Source organism: Zea mays, chromosome 6 (assembly GCF_902167145.1).
Source record: "Zea mays cultivar B73 chromosome 6, Zm-B73-REFERENCE-NAM-5.0, whole genome shotgun sequence".
NCBI classification, from domain to species: Eukaryota; Viridiplantae; Streptophyta; class Magnoliopsida; order Poales; family Poaceae; genus Zea; species Zea mays.
The window spans coordinates 65,137,981-65,150,809 of record NC_050101.1 but is presented as its reverse complement, the minus strand read 5'-3'; the positions used below and the strand labels follow the sequence as shown (position 1 = coordinate 65,150,809).

Genomic DNA, 12,829 nt, shown 5'->3' with positions numbered 1-12,829 from the left:
TGATATCAGGAGGACCTAGTTGATTCTTGGTCGTTTTTTTAAAGGCGCATTGTATGTTCTGAGTTGAGTGGGTGTTCGTTTGTATGGGCTCTTGTTCTTTCTTCTTTTTTTAATATAATGATACACAACTTTCTTTGTCCTTAACTCTCCTGCATATTCAAGAGAAAAACAAAGAATATATGTTAATCAGTCGAACTGTTTCTTCCTCAACTTCCTTCTGATCCTTCTTTTGTACTAAACATGTACTTGCCAACAGACTAAACTGTTTCGTTCATAAAAGCCTGCTTGTATCTCATTTTATCCCTGGGTTCCATATAACCAGTGAAAGTGAATGGTGGTTGGCATGATGCATAAATCATGCTACCTGCTCTTTCTGTAGATGCATAAATCATAATATCACATTAGCCTCGGACTCTGGCCATCTTTGGTGCTTGCCCCTCAATCCATGGTAAGGACCGCAAAGAAATCTATGCTAGAGGAGCTTGAAGCCATGAGCCACCAGGGAAGCAGAATTACTGAGCCACAGGAAGTTTGATCTCCCAGAATGTGGAGCCATCTCCGATGAGAATAGGGCTACTGCGAACAAGGCCGTCAGGATCATCATGCCTGAATCCCGATGAAAGATCAGTAGCAGCAGCATATCTACTAGTCTATCGTCTAGGAGAAGTTTAGACCTGAGACAACTCTGCACTTTGTTGAGACTCCCTATTATCCTAGTTGGAATGCTGGAGGGAGCTATCTCTGCACTTTGTTGTACCTTCAATGTTATCCATGTTTTTATGTGGACAGACAGCCATTTTGAGCTTTAGAATGTGTCACCATGTCCAGATCACTAGATCCATCTCTCTATGTATATCAGTGAAGAGTGCTTTGAGCCACGATCCATTCAGCAATGAGAACAGCTAGTGCTTGGTGTGTAGTGTGTTCAACAAAGCAGCCTACTAGCAGCTGACACGTTCAATCTGTATCTATATGTATCTGCAAGTTTGAAGCAGCAGAATTTTGTGGAAACATGTACAGACAGCACTACATGGATGAGAACGGGATGCACACAAACTACACTGCTGGTTTTAATCATAAGGCTATCTAGCATTCAGAAGAGCACGACAGGAACAGACTAACATCAACTATTCTTGCTTTCATGGCCTTTTGGTGTTGGGGACTTCACTGTTGGGGGCCGACCCAAATCCAAGCTCTGCATCTCGCTTGCCAGCAGCGCCCTCCGTTCTTTCAGGAAGTTGAGCCGGTTCGTCAGCTTGGCTAATGCCGATGACGCTGCTGGTGATATGCTTCCACCGAAATCCTGATCAGCAACAGCATATGAGTATTCATCATCATCACTAGCTCATTAGTTGACAACAAACGAAAGGAGCATTCAGACCTCTAGTCTGCTGGATACATGAAGCCCTCTTATCAATGGGCTATTTGAATATTGTTTCTGCGCAAGATTCCACTTCGAATTAGAGGATGACAACGACGACGACCCATCTTGGCCCTCCCTGGCAATCGAATGCCCTCTTTGAGGAGCCCTCTGGGTGATGCCCCCGACCGCCTCGTGACTTGGCTTGTCTCTTGAAGAAGGCGAATGCTGTGCGGCTTGCTTCCTTGATTGCTCGATATCACCCTGAAATGTTCTCTTCTTTTTAACCTGATAACAGACTTTCCTCCCACTTATAATGAAAGCAGAACGAAAGGGATTTTGCCTTCTTACCATGTCAAATGCAGGATCACTCCCAACAGTCGGTGACGCTTCCACTGATGAGCTTTCAGGTCTGGAGAAAGGGCCTCAGTTTAGTACAAGTCTACAACCCAAATGATGTCCAACAGTGAGGGAAAAAAGGACCAAAATCTTACCCGCTAAGCCTGTCTGTATTTAGGAGACGTTGGTTGCATGATTCACAGCACAGCTGCTGGCCCCTGACCTGCCCATGAAGATAAGAAACCTCTTGCTTCAAGTTCATGATATCAGATTCAGCAGTAGCACTAGCACCTTCCTAAAGATCAAAGAAACTGAGAACAAACTCACTAATCACTTCTTTAGGAAACTACCTTGCTGTCTATTGTTGAAGGCGAGGACACCTGCCCCCTTCGCAAATTCATCACCCTCTTCAGCTGGTCCCTCAAATTTTCAACCTATTGAATCAACATTTTTTTGCTGTCAAAAATAGAAATGTATGACTTACTCCGAGAAAACACACCCAAACACCTTCAGAGGAATGATATACTACATGGCCATAATTTTGCATACTGCACACTTTTGGCATTATTTTATTTATTCAATCAATATGGTCTTTATTTCTTCTTGATGGAACAAAAACCTCTTATCGAGACAAAATGATTCAGTGGTAAAAGCTTCCTGGGTTTTACTGACTAAAAATGAAAAGAAAAGATAACCCTTCAGTTCTTACTTCTTTTTCAAGTGCTAAACGACGCTCATGTAGTTCTTCTTTCCGTTTTTCTAGACTTGACCATAGGATTGCATTTTCTTTGGCCTATGAAAGAAAAGGAACAATATCATCTCATCGGGAGGTATCCAATGCCACTTAACCCAATTCATGTGATCCTAGGAGAAAAGGCTTTACCTCCTTTGCAATTTTTGATTGGAGATCAATCTTGTTACTCTCAAGTTTCTCAACAAGGGCCCTTGTTCAGAAGCCACATCAGAAAATACCTCAAATGTCAGCCAGAAATTGTAAAAGCTTCCTTGCATTTTTTTTCGTTCCAAACTGCTGTTAAGTTTGTATGTTATAATTTTACTAGTTGAAGTCAACATGCAAACATCAAATGCAAGGGCAACTTCACAGTGAATGGCAAATTTGCGATGGTATTAAACATGGACCGATATCACAAGTAAAAAATAAAGTATTGATAAAGAAAAGCTGGAAAAAGAATCGTGGTGCTTTTAAAGGATATATGTTTGCAATTCTTTCAATAAACAGCTAGGATATGCCCAAAGGTCAAAGGTTCCCAGGCCACTTACTCATCATCGCTGCAGCATTCAATCTCCTCTGTTGACAGGTCTTTTCTTGCCTGTATATCAAGTGTTCCCATAAAATTGTAAGATTATCCTACCAGTATTAATATGAACTATACCAATAACATTTTCACTTACTGAAGTACGGCCCCATAAGGTTCTTTTGCCCTTGTGTGCTGAACTGCATGATTTCTCCATAGTTTTTTCTCTGGAAGATGATGAACGAGAAGTTGATCTTAGTATACGATCTTTGGATCCATTCGGTCCACATGATTCTTGCTTCTGGTTGGATTGACTATTGATATCCATAGGAGAGGTATCCTCTGCCTGTGCAACTTCTATGGAAAAAAGATTAAGCAAAGAAGAATTTTGATCAGTGTCTTGCCTTGATGCACCATTTTCTACTCTTGTTGCTCTTATAGGAGGGTTGAAGATACTGATTATTATCACTACCTGCAGTTTCTGAGATATTGTTTTTAACCTATAGACCAAGAAAAATTGAAGTCAGAGACCTGAAGCTGCAGTTCTGAAAAATACATGTGTTCTACGCCAAATGAGCAAAGTTATTTGCAACTTTGTAAGTGCTTTGAAGCGGTAGTCTAAAGTCTAAACTATTCTTCAATATTGTATCCAAGAGCATAGTGTGACCAGGGTTTTCTCGTGTAAGAATATAGTTACAGACACTGGGATATCTCATCTATAATGTTTTGGAATCAATACGATGATCAGTGAAGTACCTTGCCATCCTTGATATTAGCGTTGATCTTACTGTCATGTTCACTGTCATCAGAGTAGTCCAAATCTTCTTCAATGTCATCTTCACCAGAATCATAAGAACCATCGTCATCATGGGTGTCATTATCTGTGGAATATTCCTTGTCAACATCATCCTCAGACTCCGTATAAGCATCTGAAGAACAGGAACCTTCTTCCGAGTCCTGTATGATAATCAGTTGAATTATAGCTCATGAACGACTACGCGAAGTACTTCAAATGGATCCAGTAAAAAGAGGATACATCAAATATCTGATCAAATTCCTCCATCATAATAATAACAATAGCCTGTGCATGATTCGCAGCCGCAGCAGCTTGAAGTAGCTGGAATGAACTATCCCCTCCCATACTAAATTCATTGTCTATGTCACATTCTCCAAGAAGAAGAGGTCGAAGAAGTAGTGGTGCCATGCAAGCTGCCAAAGCAGATTGAGACATTCTATTCACAGCTTTGTGTGACTCAACAACTTGCATCATCTTAAGAGTCCTGAAAGAACCTGATTAGTATGGAGCCCATTTGTTGGAATAATGTTGTTAAGGTTCTACAGGATAATGTAACTCATTCAAATTTATTACAATGATATCAAGGAATGAGAAACCCCCATCAAGAATGAAAATCCAGCTATGACACCACAAGAATTAATATGTTAAATATAAAGCTTAGGTTGAAAGAAAATATGATATAAGCATATAAGTTAGTACCTCTGCAACAATTGTCGATTTGGTTCTGGGAAAACTTCATTTATCACTCTATTAATCTCATCAAGTCTTCTTGCCTTGTCACTTCCTGTGTAACACTAGCCTTGATCATCCTACGATTTCTAACATATCAAAATGATGTAGATAAGGGCATATATTGATTTCATTATGTGTAGTTACTTTATGACATTAATCGGGATGATATATCAGTTTGATTGATTAATGAATTCAGGAATACAAGATAACTACAGAATGCATAACAAAATTTCAAATTAATCTTACGGTATGCTTTAACCAGAGCAGTGCAACATGATGCAGGAACTGGAGATGATGGCATCTCTCGAAGAACATACTGTATCAAAGGAAAACCAGACAGATATCAGTGAAGAGCATTTCCTTTTAGTGTGATTGTAACCAACACTTGCCAAATATATACCTTAATACAGTCACCAATAACATGAGCATCCTCTTCTGGAGAGAACTCGTTTTTCCCTAAAAACAAATTAAATGTGTCTTATATAGTACAAAGAAGATGGTAAAGCAGTCAAAGCAAATAAAAATACAATTCCCACACATTATTATGGCCCGCATAAAATATCTTTATGAAAACATACTGAAGAAGACAGATTATTTTATTAATTGAACTAAAGACTGCCAAACACCAAACACAGTTATCCTAGATAAGAAAAGAAAAGGTTTAGTCAAAAGAAATCACCCTTTTCATAATCCCTAATTCTGCGTTTGACTTCTTCAACATCAGCAGACTGACGCAGGATGCCCTCTACCTTGATCCCTATAGATAAAGGGGTTTTGGTGTGTGTGTGTGTTAGGATTGTGCTGAATGATTTATCGTCATTTATGCTTTTACTCACCATAATGCAGAATTTGCCAAGATTGTGTAATGACCGCAATTAGCAAAAGAACTTACCATGATCTTCAATGAACTTCAGGGCCTTCTCCAAGAATGATGGACTACCATCAGCATCTACAAGTGCAAATTTTGCAGGTCTGCCAATAACAGAACGGTCCTCCGCTGCACCACAAACAACTGAACTTGCTTATCATAATGAAATGTAAGAAATACATCCCTCCCGCAAAAAAAGTTCAGTTATCAGCAAAAGCAGGAGTCCCATTCTACTATTTACAATCATCGCAGTGATGTCTCTAAGTTGATCATTGCCCTTGCATGCGCTAACCTGGAGTCAGCGGCAATTGATTTATTTGCCTCACTAGATATCCTTTCGTTTTTAGGATCACCTTGTGAACTACTAAGAGTTTGGTTGTATGGTTGCAAGAGTGTGCAAATTTTTTTGCAATTAATGTGGCTGATTCCTCTATTTTGAGGATGGAGCTGGATTCTTTCCATTATGTAAAATAAGACACAGGCGTATTCTAAACATCTAATATCTCAAATGGTGAGCAAGTGATGAAAACTAACATAGCTTACAATGTTCAGCTGGAGATTCAGCAGATTCTGCTTCTACATCAGTGCTGAATATTGGATTTTGCCCCATTGTATTTGCTATGCTGGGTGCCTGAGCTATAGCACTCTCCAGTGCATTTCTCCACTCATTTAGATCTCCTGTGGTTTCTGCCTGCTTGGTAAAAATTCATACCATTAATCATAAATAAGTATGGTACCTGTAATGAATTAATGAAACAAGAATGGGCCAATTTCTACAGTGTTACAGCATAGACCCCTGCAACCTCCTAAGGAACTAGAACTAGCATGGCCCTCCCCTCAATCTAACCAATAACCATCACTACCGATACTTCAGTCACTGCCAGCCACAGTCAGTTGTGCAAGCCGCAGCAAATAACCAAACCCAATAGGAACACCGGAAGCAATATGCCAGAAATTGTATGAGCTGAACAACTAACCTTCAGAGTGAAAGTTCGTTCACCATGGCCATCAGGAAAGAACACTGTCAAAAGTTTCCTTTCTTCTTTGATGACGACACTTAAACATTCCCCAATATTATAAGCTTATAAGACAATATTGAAGAATCATCAACCTTTCGTCAAAGTTTCGGTTTCATTGCATACCTTCCAGAATTATTCAAGTCAATTCCACCAAGTGTAACAATTGGTTCAGCTCCTCTGGGTGGCGGCACATTCTGAAATTAAAGCACAGAATTGAGAGTGAATACTGTGTCCCTACCTGATCTGATCATTTTTTTAAGAAACCGAACTTCAAAAATGGAAAGAAAAACAAGTTTTAGCAATTGTACTTATGGCTTGATACTAAAAAATAACCTTTTGCGCAACTTTGGTTATCCAACTAATAGGACAAAAAAGTAACTATCTCACTTCACAACTAGTCTCAACCAGAATGCTTCCCCTTACAAAATGTGTATGCAATGACAATTGTATTCTGATTTCCAACACGGCAGAGTTATGTCAATTTGATATCTATAGGGGTATCTGAGCAACAAGATGCCCCTACTACAAGTAGCTGTGCACATAGGTAGATGATCATAGTATAGCCGTATTGAGAGGGCCCAGTACAAACAGAACTCAGTCCCTCTAGCAGTATATCTCCAGCCACTACCTGGTAATGACTAACAAAGTAAAATGAGATCTACAGCCAAAGAAAAACTTAAACAAAACATTATCTCATTAATAAACTGCAGGATTTTTTCCCCTAGTGTGGCCATGATCGTCAAAAAAGAAAAAAAACTCAACCAGGGAGGAAAAGACTGCCCTCCCAGTATTATATTAAGAGACCGAAAAACATGCTCCCGGCCGAGAAAACCCTCGAACCTGGCTCCATCATTAACGGGCCGATCAACTACCCACTCTACAACGGCCCAGCCGGAGGGTGGCGTGCAGGATATCGATCCCCGAGAGCGGGTGGGGCACAGCGAGAGGATTTTTTAACCAAGCCCAAAATTCACCCCCCGAGAGGATCGAACCCGGGACCTGGAGGTGCTACTCGGAAGCAAGGTTTTAAAATCAGCTAGTCGAATCTAGTCGCCTGAGCACGGATAAGGTGACTAATCGCGATTAGATTTGCTCGATTAGTCGAGCCTAGTCGACTCCTAGTCGTCCTATAGTCGTCCACCTATAACAGGACCATGTGTGTGTATCAATATATATAGCTGTAGCAGGACTGCAGGACAGCAGTACAACAGTATACTATATTGCAGATCAGCAGATCTATTAACAATGTCACAATATATCTGTACAAGCACGTTTTCACTAAATGTAAAAGGTAAAGATCACTTACCTTGGATTGTACAGCAGCACACTGATTTCAACTCTAGGAATTATTAGAATGCCAAACTTGTAGGCTGTTGTCAGTGACTACAACAGGAGGTCAGGACTTCAGAAGCATATGTAGAGGGCTGCCGGAGCACAGCAGGGTGGCAGGAGAGGATGGCGGCGGCGATGTAGAAGGGGTGGCGGCGCTGGAGAAGGGCACACATGCAACTGTGCGCTGCGTAATGTGTAGCGTATTGGTACAGGTAGGGAAAAACAGTGTTTGTGTTGTACAGATGGTGGGGCTGGCCCATGTAACAGAGACCGGATTAGTGGCCCAAAACAGGCATAACTAGTCGACCATACCCCTAGTCGGACGACTAATCGCTATTAGTCAGCGACTAGGACGACTAATCGCTTCCTAGTCGCTCTAGTCGAGTCGGAGATCCTAATCGAGCTCGCTCTAGCGATAAGGCCGACTAATCGCGATTAGTCGGACGACTTTAAAACCTTGCTCGGAAGCCTTAACCATTACGCTAGAGGCTCTTTCGCGCCATGATCGTCAAAGATATTGAGGAAGCAAGGTTATGTGCTTAGCAGGGGCACGGGGCTGAAACAGATTTGGCTTTAGTGCGTTATGTGGGTCAGGTTCTCTCTGCTGTCTTGTAACCCTCTTTTATTTTATTTTCATAGTTTTACCGCTTCGGTGGCATGTATCAGTCTATTTTAGACCTTTTTTTCTTCTTAATATAATGGTGTGCTGCTCTCTTGCATGTTCGATAAAAATAAACTGCAGGATTCACATTGTTATCAAGGTTATTAAAGCGATAAAACGCTGAAGCGCTCATGAGAACTTTTTAACTTTAAAACGTTTAAGCGAGCTTTAAAACGTCTTTTTAAACAACATGGACAAAATATGAATATAACATAATTTCACATAATAATGTAACATGTCCATAACCACACTACCACAAATCCACAGTAACACAAGTTCAAGTATTCAACTAATAGCAACTAGCAAGTAGACAATCACAAACAAAGTGGAATGAAATCTGCAATAGTCCACAATCACAAGCATAGCACAAAAGCAACTAAAGTGGAATGCAATGTCCACAACCACAAAGGCACAAACATAGCACAAAAGCAACTAAAGTGGAATGCAATGTCCACACCTGCAAGCACACAAGCGTCTCAATCTCCCTCTATCATATCTCAATAACCATCATCCAAATCATCTATACCACCATCATTCTTGTCTTTGTCTTGTTCATCACCATAGCCAGCACTATTGTTTGTTGCTTCATCATCATAACCAAAATCAGAGGAGAATGTGAGCAAATCAGTAGGGAAGGGGAGAAGGATGAGAGCAGGGGCAGGGGCAGGAGCAGCAAAGGGAGGCAGTGGCGAGCATGAGCAGCAATGGGACAGCGAGAAGGGACAACAAGCTGGAGCACTGGAGTGGCGAGCACGAGTGCTGAGCAGGGTAGATAGCCAGATACGGAGCGGAGGCGGCGAGCGCCGAGCAGCACAGGGAGGTAACGGCAGCGCCGAGCCTGAGCAGGACAAGAAGCGAGCATGGCCAACATAGGGAGGTTGCGGCGTGAGCGCCGAGTGCGGCCTCAAGTAGGGAGCAACGCAGGGAGGAGGGGAGGGAGGCAGCGAAGCCCAAGGATGCCGGAGGACGGAGCAAACTCGCGGTCCGTGATGGCTGGGGCACGTTCGTGACGGCTGGAGAAGGACGTTGTGTGACAAAGGAGGACATCCCTGTTTTAGGTTAGGAGAAATGGGCTGGGTTGGAAATCTGAAAAGCGACAAAACATGACCTTTTTACGGCCTAGAGCGTTTTAACGCTAAAAAGTGGCGCTTTAGCGCTTAAAACGAGCGCTTTACGTCGATTCGTGAAACGTTACAACGCTTTACCACCTCAGTAGCGCTTTAATAACACTGATTGTTATGGTAATTTTGGAATGTATTTACTAGGATCTCCTTGCGAGAAGTGGATTAGCATTAGTAAAGCTTCTTTCGTGTTCTCCATTACAAGAAAATTTATTTATACCTCAAACATATGAAAAAGATATCACAGATAGCAGATTGATGTATGAATAATGATGTAATAAACACAAAAAAGTACAGATAATAATAGTACAGTAGAACTTAAAGATATGGAAGAATATTGAAGGAACTGGTGCAGTACATCTTACAGGGTCGCTTCTGAAGAACACTAGGGATGCCCTCGTAAGAACAAACCAGCGCTTTTTCCATGATGTCCATCCAATTCCTGATTATAAAAGATTTAATATGTGGTGTTTTATCTCGAAAGTAAAATGTGATCATCTATGGACGGTCACTAAGTGGGGGCAGCCAAGCTTTGACACTTAAACAAAATATGACCATTTGGCACCAAAAAGGGATAGCATAAATAAACTATTTATGCAATATCATACATATTTGCAGGAAAACATACCTTTAGATGAAAGTAGTAAATGTCCACTCTTAAGGACCTGCACTAGAAGAATATTTATCATTGTCCTCGAAAGTTTTCTTACAAAGGATGGAGAAAATAACCAGGTATTTTTTTTCTCTATTTTTACTGTCTACCATAACTTGAATAATAGTATACTTTGCAATAATAAAATAAGTTTCTCATAAATTTTGCTTTGGCCATGTGCTGAGGCACAACCAAGTTGCAGATAAGCATCAGTGGCAGACATGCATAGTAATGACATCTTGTGAAAACATCAAACTGTATAAAGTCAGCTCATACGTGTTGATCATAAAAAGGCCATTTCTTTTATTTCCTTTACTGCAGCACAAAGCCTTTAGTTGTAAGAAGATCATACAAACCTGGCAATTAGGACAAGAGGCCGGTGGACTGTCACCAGTTTCAGAAGTGGAGTTCGGGTCTCCCTCCCCACATCGACAGGTCTTAAACTGATTTACATTCTCAGCAGGCTGCGAAGGTGAAACCTATCAAGAGAATTAAACAAAGTGAAGTGGACATGTAGAACAGTGCCTCGGCCAAACAACTAAACAGTGATCTTGTGAACTTGACTTTAGTGCAAAAGGAAGGGGGGAGAAGAGGCTTTTACATATTGAAATTTATTATTGTTATTGTTAGAAACTGTATCCTGGCTGTCGCCTGGCAGATATGCCGGCCGCCCTATATGGAAGTATTGTCTGATATAGATAGAGAGGATTAGGGGAGGATCTCAATCACTATGATTGAGGATCTGATTGAGGATCTCAATCACTATGATTGAGGATCTGATTGTACTCTAGATCTTTCCTTAGGTGTAGAAGGCTTCCTTTTACCTCTCACCTTCCTCCCCTATATATACCTGTACATGTGCTGTCTATCTTCATCAATAAATACAAACACACGCTTCCAACTCTCTCACAGTTATTATCCAATAAAGCATAATAAGACATGAATTTTGTATCAGCATATCCTCCATAGGCATGCATTATGTGGCATATTCTCCATGATTTACTCTTTTATGTACCAATGATTGATAACTAAAACTCCATCCAAAGTAAAAGCTCATACGGTGTGATTGCTAACAGTCATATCCAGTTTATCACCCAAGTAAAGCACTTGAATAATGCAACGGGCTATATATACACATTGATAGCCAAACTCCAGCCCAAAACATTAAAAAAATACGGTTGAAACATATGAGCCACTTACTTGCTGGTATGGAATCCTGAACTCGGAAGCTGACATTGTCAGCCTGGTCTAAATGCCAGACTTACGAAGAACATCAGGACGATTTCTATCCTGGCAATGCGCTGTCGTTCTTACTCCCTATTGAGAGATGCAGAGTACTATGTTAGTGCCCATAAAGTCATGAGCTTTGTGCTCCGCACCCAAAAAGAGTAAGGTGAAAAATAACGGGCGCAGGTAACCATATTACCGAATACTGATCCGAGATAAAGACGTGCCTAGTATGTTGCGGGGTGTGCGTTATTTTTCCAGTTGTGTAACCAACATTCGATTTTGATTGTGTGAAGGGCATGGGCTGTCGCCTGTCGATCCATGATCCATATCGCAATCAGCTATACGCCAACTGGCAATGTACAATGGAATGGAAACACATAAATAGATGCTGGGGGCGTCGAGGATGTTACCTGACTGAATGAATTGAAGGAATAGATGTCACTGACGCGAATGGCGGAGGGAGGCGGCGATTCAGATTTCGGAGTCGTTGCGCTGCGGCAGGGCAGGGCTAGGAGAGGATAGGAGGCAATCAGAGATCCCCTAGCCTAGACTAGCCTCCCCTGACAAGTGCAAGAGCTGACCCCTCCGGCCTCCGCTCTTCCCTCTCGGCCGGTCTTGTTGTTTGGGGCACCAATCCATAGATGACTGGCTGAGCTCCCTCCTCCTCCCTCTACTCCAAGATACATGGAGTGCTATTCTTGGTAATGGAGTGGACAGGATCAGAAGCAATTGGAGACATCCGGAAGTTCACATTCACCCTCCGCCTCCCCCTCACTCTGACGATTTGGGTAACACTTAGTGAGCAGCAATCATAGGTCACGTTTGGTTCGGCTTTTTTTTAATATGGTCGTGAGAATAAGCTGGTTGTGGAAAAAAGTTGGCTGAATGTTTGGTTGGACTGCTGTGGGAGAAGCTGATGGTTACAATCTGGGTGTTTAGATACGCAAATTCTGATATTATAGATTCTGAGTGAAAAAAAAGAAAAAGACAGACACAATAATCAACATCTGATTGCAATTACACATGATTTGTCCATTATAATATAATTATTTATCGGTTCAGATAACTACATAAGACACTAACACATTAGCAATTGCATCACTAAAAACACTCATGTCTAACTCATATGATGTGTTGGTACTACTATCACCTATAGCTACATCATAAACATACCTCGTACAAGATAAATACTAGTCAAAGTCGCGATCGTGTATAACACTGTCCTGAATGAAGTTATGCAACGCCATGCATACATTAATTATCTTGGATTGCTTCCTTAGTCAAAATGAATGCAGATTGAGAAGGATTCTCCACTTTATCTTCAGCACCCCAAATGATCGCTTTATAACATTCCTCGTGGATGAGTGTGCGTAGTTGAAAACTTCTTTGGCACCAACTGGTTGCCTCGCATGCTGCCATTCAAAAATATGGTAATTTTGACCATTATAAGATGCGAGGTATCC

The 12,829-nt window shown here is 41.3% G+C and overlaps 1 protein-coding gene across 16 annotated transcripts; it reads right to left on the bottom strand.

The window, feature by feature from the left end:
* Window positions 1–855: 855 nt before the first annotated feature.
* LOC103629369 (rho GTPase-activating protein REN1) lies at window positions 856–12,190 on the bottom strand. 16 transcript variants are annotated; one of them, XM_023300337.2, is made up of 26 exons: window positions 11,777–12,190; window positions 11,563–11,674; window positions 11,337–11,453; window positions 10,493–10,615; window positions 10,113–10,149; window positions 9,850–9,926; window positions 6,494–6,564; window positions 6,329–6,407; window positions 5,886–6,042; window positions 5,376–5,495; window positions 5,163–5,240; window positions 4,884–4,939; window positions 4,730–4,799; window positions 4,451–4,535; window positions 3,992–4,235; window positions 3,712–3,912; window positions 3,428–3,455; window positions 3,113–3,312; window positions 2,981–3,030; window positions 2,583–2,643; window positions 2,409–2,492; window positions 2,050–2,133; window positions 1,855–1,922; window positions 1,712–1,772; window positions 1,382–1,624; window positions 856–1,303 (listed from the first exon to the last, which is right to left on the bottom strand). In XM_023300337.2, the coding sequence occupies exons 3-26, from the start codon at window positions 11,370–11,372 to the stop codon at window positions 1,124–1,126; spliced, it is 2,493 nt and encodes an 830-aa protein (XP_023156105.1). In that variant the 5' UTR covers window positions 11,373–11,453; window positions 11,563–11,674; window positions 11,777–12,190; the 3' UTR covers window positions 856–1,123. The 16 variants fall into 16 exon arrangements, 15 of the variants coding, with proteins under 15 accessions (XP_023156105.1, XP_023156106.1, XP_008648733.1 ...); XM_023300338.2 differs by having other exon boundaries at window positions 3,113–3,309; XM_008650511.4 differs by having other exon boundaries at window positions 5,376–5,480.
* Window positions 12,191–12,829: the final 639 nt, after the last annotated feature.

Coding starts and splice junctions, on each gene's coding strand:
- LOC103629369 (XM_023300337.2), bottom strand. CDS start 11,372: ATGTCAGCTTCCGAGTTCAGGATTCCATACCAGCAA. Junction 10,616..11,336: donor TCAGGATTCCATACCAGCAA/GTAAGTGGCTCA, acceptor TTCTCTTGATAG/GTTTCACCTTCGCAGCCTGC. Junction 4,940..5,162: donor AATTAGGGATTATGAAAAGG/GTGATTTCTTTT, acceptor ATTTGTTTTTAG/GGAAAAACGAGTTCTCTCCA.